General features: G+C 37.6%; 1 protein-coding gene across 3 annotated transcripts in view; it reads left to right on the top strand.

Annotated features, from left to right (window-relative positions):
• HMGCLL1 (3-hydroxymethyl-3-methylglutaryl-CoA lyase like 1) overlaps positions 1-27,438 on the top strand; it is a 190,579-nt gene that overhangs the window by 37,007 nt on the left and 126,134 nt on the right. Inside the window, exons 1-3 of one of the 3 annotated variants that reach the window (XM_047859127.1) lie at positions 4,810-4,837; positions 8,709-8,789; positions 9,022-9,129. The exons of 1 other annotated variant lie outside the window; for it this stretch is intronic. Coding sequence is in view for 1 of the 2 variants with exons in the window: in XM_047859125.1 (XP_047715081.1) it covers positions 8,709-8,789; positions 9,022-9,129 (189 nt within the window). In the remaining variant the exon portion in view is untranslated. Of the gene's footprint in view, positions 1-4,809; positions 4,838-8,708; positions 8,790-9,021; positions 9,130-27,438 lie in introns of those variants that run through there. One more of the 3 variants, XM_047859125.1, reaches the window with a different exon arrangement.

The raw sequence follows: 27,438 nt of genomic DNA, 5'->3' as shown, positions 1-27,438 counted from the left end.
GTCATTTAATCTCTCTTTCAGTTCTGCCTACCTCACAGGGTAGCTTCACAGATGAAATGTGGATAGAAAAGTGCTTTAGAATAATAAAGCAACATATAAATGCAAGATAGTATTCCTTTTGTTGTTGTTCTATGAAAGCGAACCATTAGAAATCTGATGCCAAATGTGGGCATACATTCAGCATATAACATGGCTTTTTGAATGCCTTGTTCTGGATAATACACCTTTTGTTTTCACCAGTATCATACATGACTCCACATTAAACAGGATACACTGAGCTCAGTAACATAGACCTTTTAATGCTATAAAAATAAATTCAAACTATAGACCTATTTAAAGACTATGTTGCTAACTTCTGCAGACTACTTAAAAAAAGACTTATATGTTCCTTGGAACATATACGTCATTTATCAACTCTTAGATACTCACTGTAAAAAAAAAAATGCTGTGCCCCCACTCCCCCTGCTCTCAGAAAGTAGCATGCAGTTCCCTGTGCCACTAAAGTGTGAGCTTACTATGGGTGCAGATTTTTGTTTGGTTGGTTTATTTCCACATATCTGATAACTATAATAATGCTGCTAATACGTATTGGATAGATGAAATTTCAAACTTACTTTTCTGGTTAGATGTAAGCTCCTTTATTCATTTAACAAAGAGCGTTTGAGTGTTTAGTGTGTGTCCATTCTAATGACTCTGAAGATGTATAATCAAAATAGGCTTAGAAATAGGCAAAGTGGTACTTCTAGATATATTTTAAGATAAGTCTCTACAGAGTGTTATAGGATAATAGAAATGAAATTACTGCGTTTGAGGAGATCAGAAGAGTCTGGAGTAGATGACAAATAGATTCTTAGATAATGACTAAGAGGTTTTGTTGAGAATAGTAACTGAGTATTAATTGAAGTAATAAGAATGTTGAAACGCAATTCTTCATGGGTCTCTTGCATTTTTGTATGTATTATTAGCAAGGAATTGATTAAATTTCTTTGAAAATGTCTTTTCAAGGTGTTTGTCTGGCAAACAACCTTGGGAAACAGAGCAAAGGGCAGGCGTGCTAACTGCCCAACTGTGAAATACTCAGGTTCCCCCAAGCACTGCTCATGTCATGCTCAGGGAACCAGTGAAAGAAAATGTTGATGCTCTGATGCTTGGACTGGTATTAATGTGAATAATAAATTTTTTGTCTCAGATTCAAGAGCTGAATATCTTCTGCCAGCACCCATAAAACTGTGACAGAGTTGCTTATGAGCTAGTATGTAGGGTAAAATCTTACTCCTTCAAAGGTTGTGACAGTTTGTTAACGAGGATGGAGTATAGAGGAAGACATAACTTCCTGAAAGAGGAAGAATGAAAACTTTTCTGATGAGTTAAAGGGATTTGAGGGAAGAAAATGGAAGTTAATAATGAACAAATTGACCAGATTTTATAGTCAATTGAGCAAAATAGGGTCTACTGTTTTATTGCTTGTTAATGATGAGAAATTGGGAAGATGGTTGCAGCCTGGTTTCCAGGAAGCAGGTTCAAGGGTTGAGCGGTGCCTTGATTATGTTAACTTTCTTAGGGGCAGGTAGGGACTTCCTTCCTGGTGGACAGTCTCAGGTCCACCCATTGTAACAGCTAGCACTAAGATAAACACTGTGTGGGCTGAAGATTCTCTTCCCTCTTTCCATCAACAGTTACTAGGAGTAGAGAAGAAATAAATGGGGGCAATGTTATGAAAAGAAATTGGGTGAATCATAAGAACTTCGGTTCAGTTGGGAGTTGAGGGTATGGGGTAAGCAATGATTGTGATAGAGGAATAGCAGTAACTGCACCTTTTTACAACTTAGCCTGTCCTGCAATCTCTCATGGAAAACTTAGATATAATTGGAGATGACAGCAAAAGATCTCTGAGTCTGTGAGTCCTGGCTGCTCTACAGAAAATTTGGCCCTCTTGGAGAGATTTAGCTGGGGTTCCTGTAAGGAACCATAGATGAATCAGTCATTGACTAGTATGGGGGAATCCTACTGTCCCAGATTGTGTTTATAGTGCTGAAAGGTAACATATTGGAGAATGAGAAGGGAGCCAAAGAATTCTAGATAAATTTTATCATTAGCCTTGCCACTTTGCAAAACTCCCTTAGCCAATATATTGTGACTAGGTAAAGAGTTAGGAGATGTGGATCATGTGCAAGTCAAGCCCATGCCAGCCAGTGGGAACAAACCCCTCATTATCCTGCTGGAAACCAATGCAGTTGTGGATGCTGAGTCCAGGGGTTTCCTAGGTTACAATCCATGGTGTTAGTAATGATGATTTTTTAAAATTTTTTTAATGTTTATTTATTTTTGAGAGGGAGACAGACAGAGCATGAGTGGGGGAGGGGCAGAGAGAGAGGGATACACAGAATCCGAAGCAGGCTCCAGGCTCGGAGCTGTCAGCATAGAGCCCAACGCGGGGCTCGAACTCATGAACCATGAGATCATGACCTGAGCTGAAGTAGGATGCTTAAACGACTGAGCCACCCACGTGCCCCAGTAATGATGATTTTGATGTGTAATGTAGTACTTTGTGTGGTTTCCAAACATTGCAAGTTCATCTGATTGAACTGGTGAGCAGCTACTATGCTGCCCAAAATAGAAAGTAAAGGTGCCTTACTGCTATGGAACTAATCTTTCCCTCTGTGCCCCTGGATCATTTCCAGTCTTCTTCCTCCATCTGCTTTAAGGAAAAAGATGATTATTAGTTCATGGAGATCATCCATCTGAGTATGCTGGGGAACTTTGGGGAGAGGGAGGACTCAAACATTTTTGGCTGTCATCTAAAGGTGTCAGCGTCCTACTCAATCCCATGGGTGGGAGTCCTGTTTTCAACTGATGAGGTTTGGGCAGTGTTCCCAATGGGAAAAGAGAATCAAAGTAACCTTTTGGGTGGGGCTGTTGAGGCCAATGCAATGTATTGTTGATTCCACATCTGAACATATAGTAAGAGTTGACACGTGATGGGATTGTAGTTGTCTGTCCCATAAGTGCCAGAGGGGATCACCTCAGTTAGGAAGAGCTGCATGTAGTGAAGATACGCTTGGGAATCCCTGAATCCTTCTGACCAAAGACAGGCAGCATCCACTTAGAGGTGCTGCTTAGGAATTTGTACTTCTCACTGCCCTGACAGAGCTACCAGGTATCTTTTGAAAATCAGGTATTACCTTGCTATTGAGCTCTTGCTGAAATTGGACACCTGAGTCATGGGACGTTGTGACTCTATGGCCTATTTTCATTTTGGAAATGACTAACAAGGTAGTACAACCTCAACAGGCCTCACTAATCAAATAGAAATGGTATATTCAAGAAAGTGGTAAGCCTGTCCCCAGTGCAATCTCAGCTTTACACACAAAAAGTTAGCAGTTGCCCTCTCCTGCCCACCCTGCTGCTTAAAGCAAAGCTACTGATTCAGTGGCACCCTTCTATTTACAGTGCTTTTCCAGAGGCCTTGGCCTGGTTGGATGATATTTTGGCTAAGCTAAAACCTGATGATGTGCACAGGGCTGCTGTGGTTTCACAACCTCTGTAACAGTTGTGCAGAACTAAAAATGAGTGTGATCATCCTACCCACTCAGAACTTGAGGATATTCCTTTTTTTTTTTTTTAACTGACTTTGGGGTGTGGTCAGTGCACTAGCTTATTTGCCATTTGGACGTGTATAGACTGAAAAATCAAAGACAGATCTTTAGGTGCTCTGAATTGTGTTGATTGAATCACACGAGGCCCACATTCTAATATCCCCTAGAATCACGTTGCTGATCAACTTCCATCATCTGGATTACCATCATTGCTATCTGGATGGATCATAGTAGTGGGCATGGCAACATATCCACCATCATAAAATGGACAGAAAGTAAACAACTCTGCTTCTGGTGCAGAGTCTCTACTGCATAGGATTTATACAGCTGGTTGGGTCCAGGACCCTTCAGAGGAGGAGGGGGCATGGCTGAGGTCAATACTGCTGGCTGGCTTTATCCTACTACTTATAGTTTTGTTGAGAGTAGCCTTAATTAAATGTCTCATGAGATAAATTGAACAGGTTTGGTCCCAGGCTCTGTTCATAACTGCAGAAGCCAACAGAGTGGCTTACTTATTGGGAAAATTTGCCATAAATCAAGATGGTATAAAAATGAAGAGTGATTACTATTGGGAAGTAATTCTCCATACATGTCTTAAATTTCTGTATGTCTACAAGCAGAGTTACAATTGCCTTGATTCCAACCTCTCTTTTCAAGAATTTTTGTATTGAAGGGGGTGCTTGGGTGGCCCTGTCGGTCAAGTGCCTGACTCTTGATTTCGGCCCAGATCATGATCTCATGGTCGTGGAATTGAGCCCCACATTGGGCTCTGCACTGGGACCCTGGGCATGGAGTCTGCCCAAGATTCTCCCTCTCCTTCTGCCTCTCCCCCGCTTTCATGCACTTTCTCTCTCTTGTCTCTCTCTCTTTAGAAAAAAGTATTTTTAACTGGGAACAAACACCTTTTTGTTTTTTTGGAACAGCGTTACATGCTAGAAGTCTTCTGGAGCAAAGGCTAAGTGTCCTTAAAGTCTTAGAAAATAGAGATAATGTCTTCCTGCAGAGCAAAAGGTAGGCATGCTCATAGTTAAGTATAACAAACATGTTTACCTCTATAGCCATGAAAAGATCATGCTTACCGCCTATTACTAAAGGTTCAGGTTCACTGTGCTTGGGGTTCCTTTCCTGTAGTGTAACCCATTGCTTGTGCAAGTGTCACTTCATCTTCTTTGCTTCTCCCTGTAGGATTTGGAGCTTGAGGAACCAGCACAAAGGCTAATCCTCTAGCTGTTGGTTTTGCTGTGAGTGTTGTGAGTAGTAAGCTTTTTTAAAATTTTTCCTCTGACCCAGGTGTCTTATGCCTTCCACCAGCATCCATGCTGCCTCATTAGATAGCTTACAAGCAGGCTAAAATTTCAGATCCTTAACTATCGTTCACAATTAGTAACTATAAAATATTTACCTGTAATGTAAATGGTCTAAAGAGTTGAACTTTATTTTTGTCCATATAAAGTATAAAATGATTGCTTCTTATTGGCATGGAGTCGTTATTTAAGCAGTGATTGAAAGATACAGGCTACTTCATTATTTTTGTTGACTTACTTTTGGTTTTGTTTGGTCTTGAGTTTTCAAGTTTGCCATGCTCCTCTGCATCAAGCTTGCTGAAAGGCAAGGAGCATGGAGGGATATACATTGGATATTTCATCCAATTGATTGGAATTTGTTCAGATATAACTGTTACATAGGGGAGAAATGTAGTCCATTCCTTTGTCCATATAGAAGAGAAACGGATTTGGTGGAAAATGTTTTTCACAGATGGAAGGTATTTCTAAGCAGCAGAAACCTCATGTATACAGACATGAAAGGGTGGAAGACATGATTTTGCCCTGGCTAAAATCAGAGGATGCATGAAGTAGAGACAGTGGTAGAAGATGAGAGGCTTGTCATAAATCATTTTACCTTAGACTGATGGATTGCTCTGAAGGTGACTGCTGGATGCTGAAAGATTTTAGTCATGGAAAAACAAGATGAGAAACACTACCTAGGAAGCCATAGCAACAGATTGGATGAGAAAAAAAATGACAATTTTAATGAAGCCAGTGACAGAAGAGATTCACCAGCATAATCAACAAGTAATTACTGAGCACAGTCTAAGTGTTATGCATTGTGCTGAGTGCTGGGTATATGCCAAAATAAAACAGTTAATAAATGGGCCACTTAGATATAAGTGGTAAGAAAGAAGGTGAAGAATAGCATGTGGTGGGAGAATGTCTGAAGAGAGGCATGAGGTGGGGAAAATAATGAGATCAGTCATGAATCACTTCTATATACTTGGACAGCACTTAGGTGAGTTTGTCCAGTAGACATTGTTTATGTGTAGCCGAAGCTCCTTACAGAAATCAATACAGAGATAGTAATGACTAGAAAAGGGCTAAAGATCATTGAGAGAGGGTTCTCACATCATACATATTTAAGTGTTAATGGGTTTTATTTATTTATTTGTTTAATTTATTTTGCTGTTAACAAGGATTTTATATTCAAGAAGAATTATTCAAGAAGAATAATATTATATTCAAGAAGAAATCTAATATCAAGTGAGCTGATATTCTGCTTTTGTTATGGGATAGAGAAAGTCTGCCTTGTAGGAATGGAGGTCTCAGTCTTGGATTCCCCATGAGAAGATTTACAAGGGGATCCGTGCTCATGCTCAAATAAAGGCAGCTAGAAGGAAAGTAGCCAGCACAAAGCAGTTTTATTAAAGGAAAACACATTCCTAAGGTGGGAGAGCAGGCAGGTTCCAGGAGGTGGAACCAGCCCCCAGGTTGTTATTGGATTGGATATTATGGGGGCTCTCTGGGCTAGGGAAGTGCTGTGAGTTACAGTGGGATGGTCTCTAATGGAGGCTGTTTCTAGTCATTTGGAGGGGGAGTTTTTAACCCTATGAGGTTTGTGGAATCATCATATCATTTGTCAGGCAGGGCTGTATACGTGCAGTGCGAATGCATTATAATGAGTGTAGGGTTCTACTGGGGCAGAGCTGGATGAGGAGAGGACAAGTTTGTACCTGTGGCTCTTTGGTCTGTCACTCCTGAGGTCTTAGAAGCCATCAGATCAGGATGTTGTGCTCCCCAGCTTTAAATGTGTAGTTTATTTGTCAACACCCTTGGCTCCAGCTCCTGTCTTTATCATTCCTCTTCAAGGAATTGGGACTCTGCCTCAGGGCATTCTCTCCACTGCTCATATCTAGCTTCTACCTAACACTGAAATGGCTGTACTTGGTAGAGGTTCCTACTTCAGTTTTTTCAGATTGTTGCTTCTGTTAGCTACACAGTGTTGTAAAGGAGTGTTTTAAGTTTTTTAATTGCATTTGGCATGTTGTTACCACCTTAAAAAAGACTGTGTTTCTTGTGGTTGGTAAAACATTGCTGTTGAATAAAGAAGTACTCTTCATCCATGTATATATACTCCAAGCTAATTGCTGTTGAAGGTGCAGGTTCAGGAAAAAGCAGGAATGAAAAAACATGGCTTAAGATTGGTCGGTTTTGTTTGCTTTTTATTTCTGCTGTTTAAGGACTGAAGGTAACAAAGAATCAGCTTCTGTTCCACTTTTCCATGCTGTCCTTGTCATTTATTGCCTTGAAATTATGGCCACTGTAAATGAGACTTGGTTTCATGGTTGCCTTCCAAAACTGAGCTTAAAGATGAGGAGCCCCATGCTTCCCTTACAACCTGCTCAGAGGATGTAGAGAGAATTATTTTCCTTTTTAGTTAATTTTTGCTCATTAAATTGCCCAGTTTAATGGAAATGTTGAGGGTGGTATGTAAACATTGTAGCAGGGATTTTCTGGGTTCTTTTGCTGAGTTAGCACACAGTGCCAATAAGAGAACATATTGGCTATGGCCCTAAAAGGGCCAACGAGCAATTTTCTGTGTCAGAAAACAAACTGGGTTCTGCATCCAGACCACTTGACCAGTATATGTCGATGATTGCTACAAGGACAGAGTGAGACAATACACATTGGTTGGCCCACATCCATCATCCCTATTGAAAGGCAAGACAAAAACAACTCTGAAGTACAGGTCCTGCTGATTTTGATGGATTCTATCAGCTATCTATTGAAGAAATTGATGGTAGTTACCCACACTTAACATAGCTTAGAGATTCTAGGGAATTATTATCATTTTAACTGTGATATGACATTGAGAAAGGCAGTTCCTATTTTTCTTGTTTTAAACTGTCTTTTTATTTAATTTATTTTTAAAGTGTATTTATTTTGAGAGAAACAGAACGTGTGAACAGGGGAGGGAGAGAGCAAGGGAGAGAGAGAATCCCAAGCAGGCTCTGCACTGCACTGTCAGCACAGAGCCCGATGTGGGGCTCCATCTCATGAACTGTGAGATCATGGCCTGAGCAGAGATCAAGAGCCAGATACTTAATTGACTGAACCACCCAGGTGCCCCATAAACTAGTGTCTTTTTAAATATGTGTCCATAGTACTTGGTTTGGGCCAGAGGTTCTAGAGTCTAGACCTTCTGCCATTTCAGATTTGGGCAAAAGGTGGAACAGTATTACACTGGGTTACAACTAGGTGCTCCCAGTGGAATATTGAGGGTTTAGACCATACTGGAGTGGCTCTGTACTTCGGGAGCTATGTTTAGGTGCTGGTTGTGCTGTGGGACAGAGAAAATAAATAAGCAGCATAACTTTTTGTCTAGTCTCAGCTTTTCTGGGCATAGGCCAGAGAACCACAACCACATTCCTCAAGTTCAAGGTATGGAGTGTGGCATCTTTAAGACTGTGCTTGGTAGAAGTATGTTAATACAAAGAAACATTTTTGTAATGAATTCTAACAATAGTAAATTTTATCAACACACAGAGAGTCACTCAACAAATTTGCTCTATAAATCCTAAGTATATTACCTTTTCCACAGTTATATTTTAGAAATTAGTCTTTGCAGTTTTCATCTAATGACTGGATATTACTGAGCTAGAAGAAAAAAATGATGTTGCTGATAATACAAACTTGATATTTGGATTATAGCACTGTGTTGAATTTAGCTTTCTGGGGTGAGAACTTTCTATAACAAAGTGTAATTGTTTGATTTTTCAAATAAGCAGGTTTGATGATCTAACTGTTACCTATTTGTCTTGCCTTGTATTTTCCATTTCAGGAAACATCCCAGTTATCTGGACTCCCTGAGTATGTTAAAATAGTAGAAGTTGGACCTAGGGATGGATTGCAGAATGAAAAGGTAGTTTGATACTAGTTTAACATAGTTATTACAAATGCTAAATCAAAATATTTATTAAGATTCTAAAGACTTAGATGGGTTTCATATATTATACGATTGTGTTTGTCCTCAATTGCTACTTGAATTTATGCATCTTAAATATGATTTGCTTCTGTTAGGAAGTAATTTTCTATTTATGCTTCAATAGACACTATGCAAATTACTTATAAGATAATTTTTAATGCTTTCATAGGTTATAGTTCCTACAGACATAAAAATTGAATTTATCAATCAACTTTCCCAAACTGGCTTGTCTGTAATAGAAGTGACCAGCTTTGTGTCCTCCAGATGGGTACCACAGGTATGTAAATCCATAATTCCTTAATTGAATCTTTAATTCAACTTTGCCAAGATTTAGCAAATACTGTAAATTGTAATATTAACCTGATATAATTACTAATTTACTATGTTTTTTTTTTCCAAAATATTAGCCCATGCACTGAGACACGATTAAGGAAAAATCCCTCTGATGAAACATCTTCTATCCATTAAGTCCTAAAAAGTTACTGGGAACTCCATCCCAAGCCTACCTGAGTATAATGGCCCAATATGATGAGTAGATAAGGCTCTTAAATAGCAATTTAGGAGCCTGCTGTCCATTAACTACTTACTGACTTCATAAATTATCTGAATATCTTTAGGTGCTTTCACTTTCTTATCTCTTAGAATGAAGTATTGATGAGTTGCCTGATACCTTAAAGATAAAATCTCCTATTAGAAATGTAGATACATACTCGTCACTTTTTTTTTTTAGCACTTAAATTTGCTAGAGAAATCTGTCATAGCAAGACAAAGGGAGTCATCTCAATCTTCTCTTAAGATAAAGCCTACCCAGATTTGACAGTCATGTGGCAACAATCATCCCTTCTGAGATTTGGCTCTGGTCTTTGAAACATGATTAGTAGCCATTAAACCAATCCCTCTCCCTTTCCTATCTAATACCTGTGCTCATTCCTGGGATCCTTCAGTCTCTCCCTGGCACTTAAGTTCACTGATTATCTTCTCATCTCATTCCCTTGGTTGTTATCCTCTGTAATCCTCATTCAGTTACTTGTCCAACTGCTCTTTTTCTGTCATCCTTGACATCATGTAAGTTTAAAGTTCCCTTAACATTCTACCTTCAGTAATTTCCTTGCCTGTGCTCTCTTCTTTGGCCTGTCCTTCCAACATTAACAGTCACTTTAAAAGGGTGACAAATCTAGGGGTGCCTGGTGGCTCCATCATTTGAGCACCCATCTTCTGCTCAGGTCATGATTTCACCTTTCCTGTGTTAGAGCCCCGCCTCAGGCTCTGTGCTGACAGCTCAGAGCCTGAAGCCTGCTCCGGATTCTGTGTGTCTCTCTCTCCCTGCCCCTGCCCCTGCCCCTGCCCTGCTCATGCTCTGTCTGTCTCTCTCTCAAAAATAAACAAACATTAAAAAATAAATAAAAGGATAACAGATCTGTACTTTTGGTCCTGCCTTCTCTGATAAGCTTCATCTAGATGTGCAGTCATTACCTCAGACTCACTTGGGTTGAAATCAAACTCCCTACTGACCATCCTGCTTTATGTTAATAGCTCATTTCGGCAAACATTTTTTAATTATCTGCTTCCTAGACTGTAAGAGTTACAGAGGTAGTGACCTTGTCTGCCACTCTTCCCCCACTGCTTAGTGCCTAGTAAGTAGTTATTGTGAAATGAATAAAGAATCAATCAGCCTGAAATAATAATAACATGTCACATCGAATTTTTTGGTATGGACGGCTGACTCTTTTGTTCATGTATTTGGTTCTGTGTAATGAAGACCACAGGTAATTTCCTTAGGAAGGCACAAAGAGCTTTAGGAGACTAGACCTATTTCCTTGACAATGCCATTTTGTAAAATTGCTCACCATTATTTTATGAGCTGTCATTAATTTTAAGGGAATGTGAGCCCCTTGTATCATATTTAAGTCTTCATGAAATTGCCTCTGATTCAGTTAGTGTTCATTTCACAAATTTGATGACTGTTGAAGAAAAACTAGAAAGACATGTATAACTTCAGGGTAATGTCAGAAAAAAGGAGAGTTCTTGTGAATATTAATTGATGACCAATCACAGTAGTATTTCAGATATAATATTTTACTAAGATATTATTTTACTTCAGATAATTTACTAAGATAATGTTCCACTTCAAGATTTTTTTATTTTCCAATGATTTCATAAGGCTGCTTACAAAATACTCTTCTTTACTGAAGTGATGCAAATTGTCACCAATTGTCACATCCTATTATTACACAACTCTGGAAATTGTTTGATAGATTACTCTTGAAACTAATCTAAGTGACATTTAGAAAAATGAGGCTAGAACGCTTCTACAGGACCATCCTTCTTGTTTAGCCAGCTTAGAGAAAAGATGGTCAGAGCAAAAGGGAAGGCTGTCCCTCTGTATGCAGTAATGAAAAACTGCTTTTTGGTCTCATAATGTAAGTAGATGTGTGATGGGGCCATAAAATAAGATGATTTATTCTAGGCTTGGTAAATTCATGACTTAACCTATTGAGATTGAATGAACACTTCCTAGGCTCAAAGTATTATTGAATAAATGATGAAATTCCCATTGTGGCTCTTGAGGACAGCTGTGGTGAGGCCGAAGTACCTCTGGGACTGTGTTGCTGTCCGCATTCTGCTTTGAGCTTGAGTAAGTGACTTCACCTCTTTGGACCTTGGAAATCCCAGCAGTGCTGCCAATAGCATGGGAGCACTTAGGGCAGTAAGGCCCATGAGTGGATTCCTGCATATGAGTGCCCAGAGTCCAGAGCACCTGGCTCTGACCAGTTCTCAGCAGGCTTACCTGAGTGATTGCCTAACAGATGCATTGACTGACCCCTGGACTCCACACAGTTAACTTCCTTCTTTTTGATAAAAAGACTTTTTCTTAGAGATGAAAGTATGTTTTTAAATACTGCAGCTGACAGGTCCGATCTGAATAACTGAAGATACTTATTCAAATACTAAATATATGTCCTGTGTTTTTCACTTTTAATTCTCATGTGGGCACGTGCATGACAAAGTGTTTCAAATTGTTAAACATCTGTAAAAAAGAAGCATGTCTGAATCAAATAAACTATCGGATTGAGTCTTCCAAAGTTATGCCAGTCATTTTCTAGATGACCTATCAACCTACCGAGGTCTTTTCAAAGGGCAATTGCGAGAATATCCCATTTTGTCAATTCGATTTTCCATAGTTGTGCTTGTGTTCTAGATTTCACTGAGATGGCCTGTGCAGAGCAGTTTTTATTGTAGTCAATGATTGTCTTATCATGTAATTCTGCCGATTGCATTGCATTGTCATGCTAATGAAAAGCTGGAAATCAGAACGAATTCATAATGCTAATTTTTCTTTGGACATTTTATCTTGTAACCACTGACTTTAGAAGAAACTGTCATGACATTAGACTCCTCTAACTTAAAATAACATCTGAGATGGGACAGAACAGTTTTAGTGCAACTGCTTACGGGTATTTGTGTGAAGTGATTTGTACTTCTAAAGACTGGGAGTGTGGCTCTAAATCGGTGTTCTATTAATTCTCTGCATTTTCTTTTTCTTTTCCTTAAATATAGGTCATGGGAATAGTCGTCTAGTTTATGTTTAGATTGCTGCTTGTTCACTTATTCTTTTTTTAGCGTTTTAAAGCGTTTTTACAGTTGCCGCCCACTGTTGTGTTTGGCAACGGCTTTCTAAGGCAGCTAAAAGAAAAGTTCCACAGTAGCAGGGTGCCATATAAAACAGGATCCCACACCTATCATCTAAATGGCCAGAGATGATAAAATACCTGCCATTAAAAGAAAAAAAAACACAAAAACAAAACACAACATGTTCTTTACAACTTATCTGGAAAAAAAGACTTCCTTAGAGTGACATATAATATAAGAACATTTGAAAAGAATCCAGATAGCCCCTCACTTCTATGGAATGAAGAAAGAAAACATGTTTATAAAAATAGATAGGCTTACTGCAACTTTGGAATGTGGCTCTTAGTAGTAAGTTATTTAAATCATGATAGAGACAATAATTTCAAAATAAACTACTGTTTTATATTCATCTTATTTAGCTATTTGGTTTTAAATGTTTTTTCATCACATGAGTGATGAAAGTGAACATCACTTACGGAAAAATAAGAATACATTGAACGTCCACAACACCTTATGTTTATGTAGATTATATGCAATGTATCAGCAAATGCTCCCTTTCAAATTCATTTTTTAACAGTTGGAAAGGGTGGGTGCCAAGTCATGACATGGACAGAGATTTTCTCTGTAAAAGTAGGAAAAAACCCTCAAAATACTGTAACAATTACTTACAAATTCGTTAAACACTTATAAATATAACCTAAGCGCAATGTGAGCAACAAGGAATGCGTAAACTTTCCCCTGCCCTCCTTTTAGTGTATGATGGAATTCTTTATTAGTAATGAAGACAGTTAACTGGATTGACATTTCAGGTTCAGATTTATGTTGGTGAGATGCAGGACGCTGTAGCTTCTGCTCCTGAGTGTTCTGCTTCTCTTCCTTGCTCTGCCCTTGTTGAAAGGATGGGTGTGTGGAGAAGAAGCTTGGAAGAAGGTATTTTAGCATAGGTGATGAGTGAGTGAGTGTGTGTGTGTGTGTCAGAGAGAGAGAGAGAGAGAGGGACACACTCAGAGGTTGAGAGAGCACATGCACACACACACCGCCCCCCCCCAAGTATTTTGCTTATGAGGCACAGTTAACTGATAGGTTAATTTCATCATCTGGGAAGTGTTGCAGTGCAAGTCCCATCCGCTATACCTCCCATGATTTGGCCTCTGCTGTCTCCGCAGAAAATGGAGGATAAATTTACCAAGACAGCAGTTCCATTTCATGATTACAGAAGTCCCAGTACCCAGATAGGTGGGGGAGGGTGAACTAAAGGAGGAACATTTAACTCTCTTCAGTGGAGGTGGCCTGAGTGTGCTCACTCTCTTTTTAAGATACTCTTTGCTGCTACTACACACTAAGATTAACTGACTTGTCCTTAACTGCTGTCCTTCTTGGTACTTTGAGGCTTTCCACATGTCATTTCTATAGTAGATATGTGTCTGGTCAGTTATCACAGTCAGCATCAAGCACCTGCCAGTTTGGATCATCAGACTAGTCATTGGTGATGTCTTCATTTCCTTTCCTTAGCTCCTGAATTTGTAGTTGTGGTACACACACTAATGCGACTTCCTTTTAAAAAGGTTTATATTAAGGAAGTTTAAAGGTCGTTTTTTGTTTGTTTGTTTGTTTGTTTGTTTTAACAATAGCTTCTAACTGTACTAGGCTTTCTTTCGTTTTTCTTGTTGTTCAACTTATTTGAGCATGTTGAATTTCTTACGTGTCAAATAATAATTGGTTAATATTTGTTCAACGGTTGATCTCAGAGAAGAAATAGACATGCAGGTTTTCAGTATATGAGCTCTGATAGTTATTAAAAGGAAATGGGTGCCTTTTACTCTCTCTCCAAAAATTAAAAAAAAAGGTTAAAAAAGGGAATCTTTGGTGGGTACCTGGGTGGTTTAGTGGGGTAAGCATCTCCCTCTTGATTTTGGCTCAGATCATGATCTCAAGGTTTGTGGGATTGAGCCCCGTGTTGGGCTCCACACTGACAGCACAAAGCCTGCTTGGGATTCTCTCTCCCTCTCTCTCTGCTCCAGTCTCTTTCTGTCAAATAAATAAACATTAAAAAGGGAGGGCACCTGGTTGGTTCAGGCAGCTGAGCGTCTGGCTCTTGATTTTGGCTCAGGTTATGATCCCAGGGCTGTGGGATCGAGCCCCGTGTCGGGCTCCATACTCAGTATGGAGCCTGCTTAAGATGCTCTCTTTTCCCTCTGTCCCTCTCCCCAGCTTGTGCTCCCTTTCTTGAAAAATTAACAAAAAAGTAGGGGCGCCTGGGTGGCTCAGTCAGTTAAGTGCCCAACTTTGGCTCAGGTCATGATCTTGCGGTCTGTGAGTCGGAGCCGTGCTTCGGGCTCTGTGCTGACAGCTCAGAGCCTGGAGCCTGCTTCAGATACTGTGTCTCCCTCTCTCTCTGCCCCTTCCCCACTCATGCCGTGTGTGTGTGTGTGTGTGTGTGTGTGTGTGTGTGTGTGTGTGTATGTGTCTCAAAAATAAACATTAAAAAAATAACAAAAAAGTAAATGGGCGCTTTTTAGTTTGGTCGATTGTTTCCTTTGCTGTGCAGAAGCTTTTATAATTTTATGAAGTCCCAATAGTTCACTTTTGCTTTTGTTTCCCTTGTCTCTTGGGGTGTGTCTAGTAAGAAATTGCTGCAGCCAAGGTCAAGGAGGTTGCTGCTTGTGTTCTCCTCTAGGATTTTGATGGTTTCCTGTCTAACATTTAGGTCTTTCATCCATTTTGAATTTATTTTTGGTGTAAGGAAGTGGTCCACTTTCATTCTTCTGCATGTGGCTAGATGGGTGATGAGTATTAAGGAGGGCACTTGTTAGTGTGAGCACTGGATATTGTATGTAATTGATGAATCACTGAATTCAATGCCTGAAACCAATATTGCATTGTATGTTAACTAACTAGAATTTAAAAATTTGGAAGAAAAAAAGTAAATGGGGATAAGATTGTGCTATGAAAGCTGTATTCATACGGTAAAGTACATTAGCTCTTCAAGAAAATAAAAACAAAACAAAACAAAACTAGCACATCAGATTTTCTAGCTCATTTTTTCCCGGCGTTTAATGGCATGAACCACAACCTCTTCAGATTGTTTCAATAAGTCTAGCGATTTTCCACTGAGTGTATAACATGTACCAGATATCCCATATGTGTATACACCTGTGTGTTCACAAGTGTATTCACAGATCCACATATCTGCGATTGTCTTAGTCCTTGAAAGCTAGTAAAATGAATTCTGGTCCTTTTGATTATCTGCATAACAAATGCTCAAATTTAGCCTCCTAAAACCTTAACAGCCTTTGTTTTTGCTTATGGTTTCTATGGATCAAGAATTTTGACATGGCTCAGTTGGGCAGCTCTGGCTAGGGGTTTTGCATAGATGGTGGTCCCAGCTGGAATAGCAGGGATTGGCTGCTGGCTCATTTGGGGCCTGGCTGGGCACCTCTTTCTCTGTGTGTTCTCAGAACCTCTGTAGGTGGTCTCTCTGAATGGGTTAGTTTGAATTTCCTCAATGGTGGCTTAGAGTTGCAAAGGGGAGTGTTGCAAGAGGCAGGCAAAAATGGTGTGCCTTTCATAACCAAGTCTTATAAATGTTACAGCATTAATTTTCCATTAATAATTAGTTGAGGCAATTAAAAAGCCATCCATTTTCTAAGATGTCACCTCTTGATTGGAGAGTGGCCTTCTAGAGGAGCACTAGAGGAGTGGGAGAAGAAATCTCGTTGGAGAGGTTTTTATATTTTTGACACTTAGGTTTTTAAAAATTATACAGTAATTAATCTAGCTTCATACTCTTTCTTACTAATAACTAAAGAATAAATATAGTTGATTTAAAAAAACAGTCTCTGCATTCTGAAGCTCCTAAATTACAAAAACAAAACAAAAACAAACAAAGATATTTTAGCATTATCAGGGCTGCTAATAATGACCTCAATCTTACCCAACCCCTTTATAAATTTGTGTGCCTCAAAGGGAATTCAGGTTGGCATTTGAAGGAGAGGGTTTTTGCTCAGACAGCATAAGAGATGAAGGAGAGAGACAGAAATGAAGTAGAAGCTGGTGAAACAGGAGTCCTAGGCCTTTGCCTTCAGAACCACCTCTTCCCTGGAGCGAAGCCAGCTTTTTCCTGCATCCCAATTTCTAAACATGCACCAAGATGAAAGATGAGGCCACGGGAGGGAAGAATCACATCCTGCCCAAAGATGGGGATGGAAGGAAAAAGAAAACGCCAGAAAACAAAACGTATAAGTTAGAGTTTGCAGTTTGCCTTCATACCCCCAAAATCCCCACCATCCATGTGAAGGTGGTGAGCCCACGCAAATGCAGGAATCGCTGTCTTCACTGTGGAGGATATGATTTCTGTAGACCTAGAAGCCCTGCCTTCCATGTCCAGACCTGCTCAGCAGTGTCGTAACTTCTAGACTAATACCTTTCTAGATCGTCTCTTGTAACCTAGTTGGCATGCCTGGCAGGTACACATGATTCAGTTCAATGTGTTTAACTGTTTAGGTAATGCCTGCCTCCTTTTGAGAGAGTAGAGAGTAGGAAGTCCTTTTCTTTTTATAAAAAGCAAATGTCAATGTACTCTAGAAATGAAAAGTCGCAATTAGATTTTTGTTGCTCTTTGTTATGAGGAAACATCCTGCATTATTTTAAGTTACTGTATTAAGATGTTTCTCTAGGTTTGCAGTTACATTTTTTTCCTTTTAAGTAAGAATAATCAAATGTATTCTGAGTACTATACTAGGATCTCTCTACATAACGGTGGTGAATTTGATTTATATCCTCTACAAGTGTTGCTTGTATAACAGCAGGTATTACTATAGCTTTACAAATAGTGATGGTGTAAATTCGTATTTCTCCACTTGGGGGGGCAGGGTTTACTGACTTGTTTTGTATTGTTTTCTTTTGTTTTGCTTAATCATTTTCTATGTTTTTAAGCAGTGACTAACCTGAAGTGAAAAATTTTAAAGTGTTTTAAAAGTATTCACACTTAAATTATCACTATGGTTCTCACATAAGGCAAGAAAATTGCCTAAAACATATTCACAAAATTTTAAAACACCTTTTGTCTCAGAAACAAACATGGAAATATGAAAATGGGTGTTTTAGTTATAATAGTGGACATTACTGGTTTTTTTTTCTTTTTGAACTGGTTTAAGGTAATAGTTTGCAATAAAATAGGAACAAATATAAGTTGCTAACATTGTTCATATTATTTAGCATTCAATACCAACTTACTTTGCAGCTAAGATAGAGTTTTTCATTACTGTATCCAAAGCAAAAGTAAACCTGTAGTTAAGAGCAATAATGTCACCATTTCTACTGGTCAGATTTTCTTCTTTTTTTCATGCTGAAGGTATAATTCAATATATTTGGATGTCTTTCCTCATGAGACCAAAAACTATAATTATGCTCAAAGATTTATTCTCAGAATTTACTGCTTTTATGATCACTTAATAGGATCAATTGCATGTTGACTAACAAATTGGGTTTTATTTTGTTTGTAGATTTATAAAAAGAACTATAACAAAATGTTAAAACACTTTATCATTTTTTATTCACTAATATTGAATGTATTGCGTTTAGCGTATTTTCCTCTAAGTTTTCCTTTGAAAGAAAGGAACAGTTGTTCAAAGCTGCTTGATTATATTAAAATAATTTTTTGTATTTGGTTAAACTAATCTTAAAATCTAGTCTTGTGGAACTGTCTATATGCATTGACAGCTGAAAGGTCTGCACATCATATAATTGCATAAAAGCTGAATATGGGTACATTTTGGCACAAGAAAGATGTGAGCCTAACTTATTAATGATCTTTTCTGCAATACTCTGATGATCAGTTTATTGATAAACATTGTCAATCTTATTTTAGTGTAAACTCATTCCATTGGTGTGTCTCCTGACCAAGCCACTTAAATGCAATCCACTTTAAGAGAAGCAGAGTATGTCAATGAACTAAATTTCCTTTGAAAAACTGATGATCCTTATAAAATGAGCTTTGAAAATGAAAATATTACACCATTCATTTTTAAGTAGATAGATGTAAAATACATATTTTGTTAATATGTTTATGAAGAATTATGCTTTCTAGTTAATTTTTAAAAAGAAAAGCGAAGTATCTTTATCCAAATTTGTATGCACGCACGCGCGTGCACACACACACACAAACCTTCTGATCTAAAATGCCTGGTGGGAGCCTGGGTGGCTCAGTCGTTTGAGCATCCAACTCTTGGTTTCTGCTCAAGTCATGATCTCACAGTTGGTGGGTTCAAGCCCAGTGGTCAGGCTCTGTGCTGCCATTGTGGAGCCTGCTTGAATTCTCACTCTCCCTCTCTCTCTCTGCCTTTCCCCCAAGTGCCCGTACTCTCTCTCCCTCTCTAAAAGTTAAACAAATAAATAAATAAATAAGTAATAAAATACCTGGTTAATTTTTTTGAAAGTTTTACAGGTGTAAAAAAAAATATGTAATAGAGAAATTAGATAAATATGAATGCTGAAGTTTATATTACATTCAAAGAATCACATTAAGCAATAAATAAGTTTTATATTTGAAAACATACACATTGAGATATGTATGCTAGTGTTTCACTTCTTCCACATTTGATAAAGGACCATAAATTTATATTTTCACATACTGTGTACCTGTCAATAGAAAGCATATTTTATAACAAATTTTATTTTACTTTAAACATTTTTGCCCAAATTAATTTATGTTAAATAACTTATAAAATTATACACTGATTGTAATTATAATTTAGAAGAGAATTTTTTACAACTTCTTTGAATTTTAGACATTCATTATTATGTAAAAATTCTTTGAAGAATGCTGTTCATTTTATACATTTTATAAAGGTTTTAGTCAACATCCATCTGTAATTGAAAAGGTTGATATGTTATGGTTTTAATTGTTTTAGGTATTCACATTCATGTTTCCCTATGTAACTGCATAAATCAAGTAATTTTTGAAATACTAACATGTGAAAGCTGGTTCATGCCAATAATTCGAGAAAACTAATACAACTTCCTACCTTCATGCACTGCTGGGATGTGAGACCCATTATAAATTATAACACTACTCTTAGTTAAGGCTAGTGAATTTTATATTGAATTCAGCCTACAATGTATAGTAAGAAATGTATTTCTTAGTAACCTCAAAATAGTTATTTTCCCTCAAGCCTTCAGGTTGCAGGTTTCCTGAGCTTTTAGTGACATTATTATATCTACTGCCTAGATATAATGACATATACATTTTCTAATGGAATGATAGAAAATCTGAGACCTGACTTTTAACTCACATATGAGTTGGCTAAGTATTTTTTAAAATGTTAATTTATTTTGAAAGAGAGAAACAGTGTGAGTGGGGGAGGGGCAGCGAAAGCAGGGAGAGAGAGCATCCCAAGCAGGCTTCACACCATCAGCAGAAAGCCTCGTGTGAGACTCAAACCCATGAACCGCGAGATCATGACCAGAGCCAAAATCGAGAGTTGGATGCTTAACTGAGCCACTCAGCCTCCCCTGGCAAAGTATTTTTTTATCCCTCTTATGCCTTGTATATTTTCCAGTTGTTCATTGTCCTATTCATTATTTTTATTATGTTTATTAAAAACTTCACTGAGTTCTTTGTTGAGCTTAAAAATTGAATAATGCATATTTACTAACAGTAGTCATGATATTGACATGATAAGGCAATTGTAGAGTTAATAAGAATGTAATTACTAAAAACAATTAAAACTTAGAGGTTTTAAAATCAACTGAATATCTGTAAATTAGTTACAATAAAAGGGAACTTGGTAACCAGAACACATTAAGCAGTTGGCCATTGGTCGCTCTAACTTTTTAAAGTTCTGTGTTCTGTACTACTGACTAAAAAATAGATCTTCTGATCCATGTGATGGCCAAATCATTGTATATGATCATACAACTTTAACAATGATGGAATTCCTTGTCAGAGTAGTAAGACCCTTTTTGCTACAGCCCTTATTGCCAGCAAGATGATCTCCCTCAAACAAATCAGGCTTACCCTCTTCTCATCAGTGTGGCTATCCACCGTGGGCAGAGGTGCCCTCTAGAAAGAAATATAAAAAGGGAAGCTCTGTTTGTCAGTATAGAATGAGTACAATTAAATTTAATATTTTAAAAGTGACTTCTTCCATGTATGGAAAATAACAATGTTGACAGTGTTATTATCAAACCCAGAGGCATGATCTATGAGAGGTAGCACAGTTGAATGGAAAGAAAATTATATACTGGGAGCTTTGAGACTTTTTGCCCCTACTTCAGAGTGATGTTGGGAACATGATTGTTTTGACTTGGGAAGACCAGGAGTGTGGTCAGAAAAGCATTGACCTGAACAAAGAATAACTAATGTGTATTTGTTAAGTTTATCTTAGGAAACTGGGAAATGTTATTAAATAAAATTACTGGTTTCTCTGTGTGAAACATTGGTTTTCCAGTCTAAAACCCACAAATCCATTGGGTAGATTGGATTTGTTTTGTAATTTAAAAATTAATATTTGTACACATTAATGGGTTATGATTAAAATGTCCTGCCTGCATTTGTAGTAAAAGAGTAGGGGTCATATGTTACTTGATTTGGTCACTCTTAAGAAGCATGTGTGTTCCATCCAATACAGGGCAGTACAAAAGTCCTTAGAACACAAAGGCAATGCCAAACAAGGAAGTACAGGAAATTATACACCAGACCAAATTAGTTTTAAGGCTTCTGGACTTAAGAAGTTTTTTAAGTGTGGTGTCAGACCATTTTAGTAGTGCAGCCAAAACAGGGTATTGGGTAGGAAAAAAAAAAAAAAAAAGAAACACTAGATGTTCAATTTTCCAGAGATTTCCTGTGTTTATTATTATAAGATGGTGATTTATTAAAACTGTCTTACTTCTTCAAGCAGATCAAGATTTCCTTTGTGCTACTGAGGCTGAGATATATGGGGTTGGTGCAAAGAGTCTGTGAATGAGACAGGGTTATAGTACCCAGGCTACAATGCTGTTCATAGCTGGTTAGAGCATTTTCACCCAGAATTGTCAGGAACAGCTCTAGTCCATTTTTTCTCATTACTGAATTTACAAAAGTATTACATTTAAGAGGAGTTACTGCTCAGATTGAATTTTGAGTTATAGTGTCTGAAACCACATTATTTACATTTTTATAGTAATAGATGGCATGTGTTGAAGAAATTGCACCTTCTGTATGTCTTTCCTGCTGTACTCCTGCATATAAAAAGTAATCCCATCAGTTATGTCTCATCTGTCAAGTGGAGATGGTAAGGAAATGCCTTCTGACATTTCCTTCTTGTTTTGAACTTAAATGAATGTTGTCCTGGGTGATGGTGGTGTTGGTGAGGCAAACAAAAAGATTCCTTCAAAAATATTTTTTAAATTGATTTGGCAAATGATACTAGCAAGCATGAGAAAATGAGGGTTATAAATCCATGAGTTTAAATCTCATTCCTGACAAACTATAAATTGGTTTATTAAGCAGAGAATGTATAAACATAGATCCAGAAATAATGATATATCAAGAATAAGACATTCCAAACTGATGTCACTATTTTCTTGAGAGTTTTCTTCTGGAGTGGTAAGGAAAAGGAATACTATAGACACCATGAATGTGTATTTCAGGAAGATCCTTAACTATCTTGATAACTGTGAAGAGCAAACTAGAAAGTTTAGCACTTTCCAAACTTTATTTTTTAATCCATGGGATTTTTCCACCCTAGACGAAACATTTTTAGAACCTCAATATGTGCTACAGAGAGGAAATTACCTTAAAATATTTGTATAGCTGCCTCTCAAGGCCCTGGGAGGGCACTAGCAATGTACTCAACTGGCCATACAGTTCAGGGAAATTTACAAAAGTTAGATATTTTTGTGTTGTTTATCTTATAGAAGCTTCCTCTCATATTGCAGTCATTTTAGGTCCACATAGCCTGCATGTACCTCTGAATAAAAATGAAATTAATGTCCTTTACTGAAGCAGGAGTGAGGTCCTGAAGTGTACAGATTGGTCTTCCTTTGAGCAGAAGCCAGCAACAGCCTTTGTGACTTAAATCCACTGTGATTCTGTCTTGTTGATGTCTAGCATCTCCTGAGAAGTTTTGAAACTATAGATTCCTTGGTCCCACAGCAGAACAGAATCAGAATCTGTACCAAAATCTATATATTTTTTAAAGTATATCAAATCGTTCTGATAGTGAATCTAGTGTGGGAGAACCTGGTTTAGATAATTAAACCATGCTTCCCCACCCAAATTGTTTAGCTTGAGGATGGAGTCTTTCTAGGGGCTACTCCCTTGACATTGTGACACACAAAATCTTTAGCAATGGCTAAGATAAAGATGCAGAAAATAGATGCTATAGGGGATATACTTATCAAAGAGGTATTAGAGAATGGGCAGATAGGCAAGTAGACTTGGGCCCCATCTCAGCTCTCCTAGTCACTAGTTGGATAATCTCCCTCATCCTTAGTATCTCTAGTCATCTTCTACAAAAATTGCCCCCTCATTGGTTTGTTAAAAATGTTTAAAGTGATGGGGTGCCTGGGTGGCTCAGTCATTTGAGCATCTGACTTTGGTTCAGGTCATGCTCTCTTGGTCTGTGAGTTCAAGCCCCATGTCAGGCTCTGTGATGACAGCTCAGAGCCTGGAGCCTCCTTCAGATTCTGTGTCTACCTCTCTCTCTGTCCCCCCCCCTCCATATTCTCTCTCTCTCTCTCTCTCTCTCTCTCTCTCTCTCTCTCTCAAAAATGACATTACAAAAAAATAAATGTTTAAAGAGATAATGTGCATAAATTCAACACATACAGACATAACATATAGATGAGCATAAAGTAAATGTTTGTTCTTATCATTATTACCATTCTTGGTAAAAGTAAAATCTTAGAAGAATTAGTAGAGAAAAAGAATCATGGTTCAAGATGGGTCGAATTCAAAATAGAATAAAGGGCAGGAAAGAAATTTGAGTTCATTTCAACAACCATTTATTGTATTTTATTTTGTATTATGGTGAGTGGGGGAGAGGGGCAGAAGGAGAGAGAGATAATCTTAAGTAAGCCCCATGTTCAATGCGGAGCCCAAAGTGGGGCTCAATTCCATGATCCTTAGATCATGACACGAGCCAAATCAAGAGCTGAATGCTCAACTGATTAGGGCACCCAGGCGCCCTTTAACAACCATTTATTAAATGCTCCTTTTATGCAAAGTCTTCAAGGAGCTAATAATTTAGTCAAGGAGAGAGATACATAAAACAAATTATACAAAAGGTGATGAGAGTGATGTTATACATACATACACACCTGTTAGCAATCTGGATGTCTTCTCTGGAAAAGTGTCTATTCATGTCTTTTATCTATTTCTTCACTGGAATATTTTTTGGGTATTGAGTTTGATAAGTTCTGTATAGATTTTGGATATTAACACTTAATCTGATATGTCACTTGCAAATATCTTCTCCTATTCCATCGGTTGCCTATTAGTTTTCTTGATTGTTTCCTTTGCTGTTCAGAAACTTTTTATCTTGATGAGGTCCCAATAGTTCATTTTTGATTTTGTATCCCTTGCCTGTGGAGACACCTCAAGTAAGAAGTTGCTGTGACTGAGGTCAAAGAGGTTGTTACCTGTTTTCTACTCCAGCATTTTGATGGCTTCCTGTCTTACATTTAGGTTTTCATGCTTTTGAGTTTATTTTTCTGTTTGGTGTATGAAAGTGGTCTAGGTTCATTCTTCTGCATGTTGCTGTCCAGTTTTCCAAACACCATTTGCTGAGGAGACTGCCTTATTTCCATTAGATATTTTTCATGCTTTGTTAAGGATTAGTTGGCCATATGTTTATGGGTACGTTTCTCTATTCGGTTCCGTTGATTTGTGTGTCTGTTTTTGTGCCAATACCATACTGTTGTGATGATCACAGCTTTGTAATACAGCTTGAAGTCTGGCATTGTAATACCTCCAGCTTTGGTTTTCATTCTCAACATTACTTGGACTATTTGAGGTCTTTTCTAGTTCCATACAAATTTTGGCATTTTTTGTTACAGCTCTGTGAAGAATGCTGGTGTTATTTTGATGTGATTGAATTGAATATGTAGATTGCTTTGGGTAGTATAGACATTTTAACAATATTTTTTCTTCCAATCCATGAGCATGGAATGTTTTTCCATTTTTTTGTGTCGTCTTCAGGTTCTTTCATAAGCTTTCTATAGTTTTCAGTGTATAGATTTTTCACCCCTTTGGTTTATTATTCCTGGATATCTTACGGTTTTTGGTGCACTCATAAATGGGATTGATTCCTTGATTTCTCTTTCTTCATTATTGGTGTATAGAAATGCAACTGATTTCTGTACATTGATTTTGTATCCTGTGACTTTGCTGAATTCATGGATCAGTTCTAGCAGTTTTGTGGTGGAGTCTTTCGGTTTTTCCACATAGAGTATCATGTCATCTGAAAAGAGTGAAAGTTTAATTACTCCTTGCTGATTTGGATGCCTTTAGTTCTCTGTGTTGTCTGATTGCTCAGGCTAGGGCTTCCCACACTATTGGGATAACTGTTGGTGAGCATGGACAACCCTATAGTGTTGCTGACCTTAGGGGGGAAAGTTTTCAGTTTTTCCCCAATGAGGATGATATTAGTGGTGGGTCTTTATTATATATGGCCTTAATGATCTTGAGGTATGATCCTTCTGTCCCTACTTTCTTGAGGGTTTTTATGAAGAAAGTATGGTGTATTTTGTAAAAAGCCTTTTCTGCTTCTATTGAGAGGATCATGTGGTTCTTATGCTTTTTTTTATAAATGTGATTTATCACATTAATTGATTTGCAGATATTTAACCAGCACTGCATCTCAGGAATAAATTACACTTGATTGTGGTGGATAATTTTTTTAGTGTGTTGTTGGATCCAGTTTGCTAGTATCTTGTTGAGAATATTTTGCATTCATGTTCATCAGGAAAATTGGTCTGTAATTCTCCTTTTCCCTGGGGTTTGTGTCTGGTTTTGGAATCCAGGTACTGCTGGCCTTGTAGAGTGAGTTCAGAAGTTTTCCTTCCATTTCTATTTTTGGAGCAACTTCAAAAGAATAGGTGTTAACTCTTCTTTAAATGTTTGGCAGAACTCCCCTGGAAAGTCATCTAGTCCTCGACTCTTATTTGTTGGGAGATTTTTGATTACTGATTCAATTTCTATACTGGTTATGGTTCTGTTCAAATTTTCTATTTCTTCCTGTTTCAGTTTTGGTGGTTGATATATTTCTAGAAATTTGTCTGTTTTTTTTCCAAATTGCCCAATTTGTTGCATATAATTGCTCATAATATTTGATTGTTTATTATTATTATTATTATTATTGTTATATTTCTGCAGTATTTGTTGTGATCTCTCCTATTTGATTTGTGATTTTATTTATTTGGGTCATTTGCTTTTTCTTTTACAATAAATATGGCTGGGGGTTATTGATTTTTGTTAATTCTTTCAAAGAACCAGCTCCTGGTTTTGTTGATCTATTTTACTGTTTTTTGTTGGTTTTTGATATCATTGATTTCTGCTCTAATCTTAGCTATGTTCCTTCTTCTGCTGTTTTTAGGGTTTATTTCCTGTTCTTTTTCCAGTTCTTTAAGGTATAAAGTTAGGTTATGTATCTGAGACCTTTCTTCCTTATTTAGGAAGGCCTGGAATGCTACATACTTCCCTCTTAGGATCTCCTTTGCTGCAACCCAGTTTTCTTGTGGTTGATTTCAAGTTTCATAGTGTTGTGAACTGAATATATGCATGGTATGATCTTGATCTTTTTGTACTTGTTGAGTGCTGATATGTGACCCAGTATGTGATCTTTTCTGGAGAATGTTCCATGTACACTTGTTAAGAATGTGTATTCCACTTGAGGATGAAATGTTCTGAATATATCTGGTAAATATAACAGATAATCCTTCCCCAGATTAGGAAAGTTTTCTGCTATAATTTGCTCACATAAAGTGTGTTATTCAAACTATTGTTTCCTTGTTCATTTTCTGCTTAATCTGTCTATTGCTGTAAGTGGGGTGTTGAAGTCCCCTACTGTTGTATTATTATCAATGAGTTTCTTTATGTTTGTGATTGATTGATTTATATATTTGGTTGCCTTACATTGGGGGCATAAATATTTACAATTGTTCCGTCTTCTTGGTGGATAGACCCCTTGATTATGATATAATGTTCTTCTTCATGTCTTGTTACAGTCTTTGTTTTAAAATCTAGTTTGTCTGATATAAGTATGGCTACTCCAGCTTTCTTTTGGTGACCGTTAGCATGATAGATGGTTCTCCATCCCTTACTTTCAATCTGGAGGTGTCTTTAGGTCTAAAATGAGTCTTTTATAAACAGCACATAGATGTGTCTTGTTTTCTTATCCATTCTAATGTCTCTTGTCTTTTGATTGGAATGTTTAGTCTATTTACATTTAGAGTGAATACTGAAAGATCTGAATTAAGTGCCATTGTGTTGCCTGTTGAGTTGGTGTTTCTATTGATGGTCTTTGGTACTTTCTAGTCTTTGTTGCTTTTTGTCTTTTTTGTTTTGTTTTGTCCTTTATCCTTTGAAAAAGTCTCCCTTAAAATTTCTTGCAGGGCTGATTTTGTGGTCATGAACTCCTTTAGGTTTTTGTTTATCTGGGAAACCCTTTATCTCTTTTTCTATTTTGAATGACAGCCTGCTGGATAAAGGATTCTTAGCTGCATATTTTCCAGTTCAGCACGTTGAATATATACTGCTACTCCTTTCTGGCCTGCCAAGTTTCTGTGGTCTGTTGCAAACCTGATCCATCTTCCCTTATAAGCTAAGGACTTTTTTTTTCCCTTGCTGCTTTCATAAGTCATTCCTTGGTGATGGTCATTTTTTGTTGAATCGAAAGAGAGTTCTCTGTGCTTCTTGGATTTTGAGGTCTGTGTCCTTCCCATATTAGGAAAGTTTTCTGCTATAATTTGCTGA

This window comes from Prionailurus viverrinus, chromosome B2 (assembly GCF_022837055.1).
Source record: "Prionailurus viverrinus isolate Anna chromosome B2, UM_Priviv_1.0, whole genome shotgun sequence".
Taxonomy (NCBI): Eukaryota; Metazoa; Chordata; class Mammalia; order Carnivora; family Felidae; genus Prionailurus; species Prionailurus viverrinus.
This window is presented reverse-complemented; position numbering and strand designations above follow the sequence as displayed.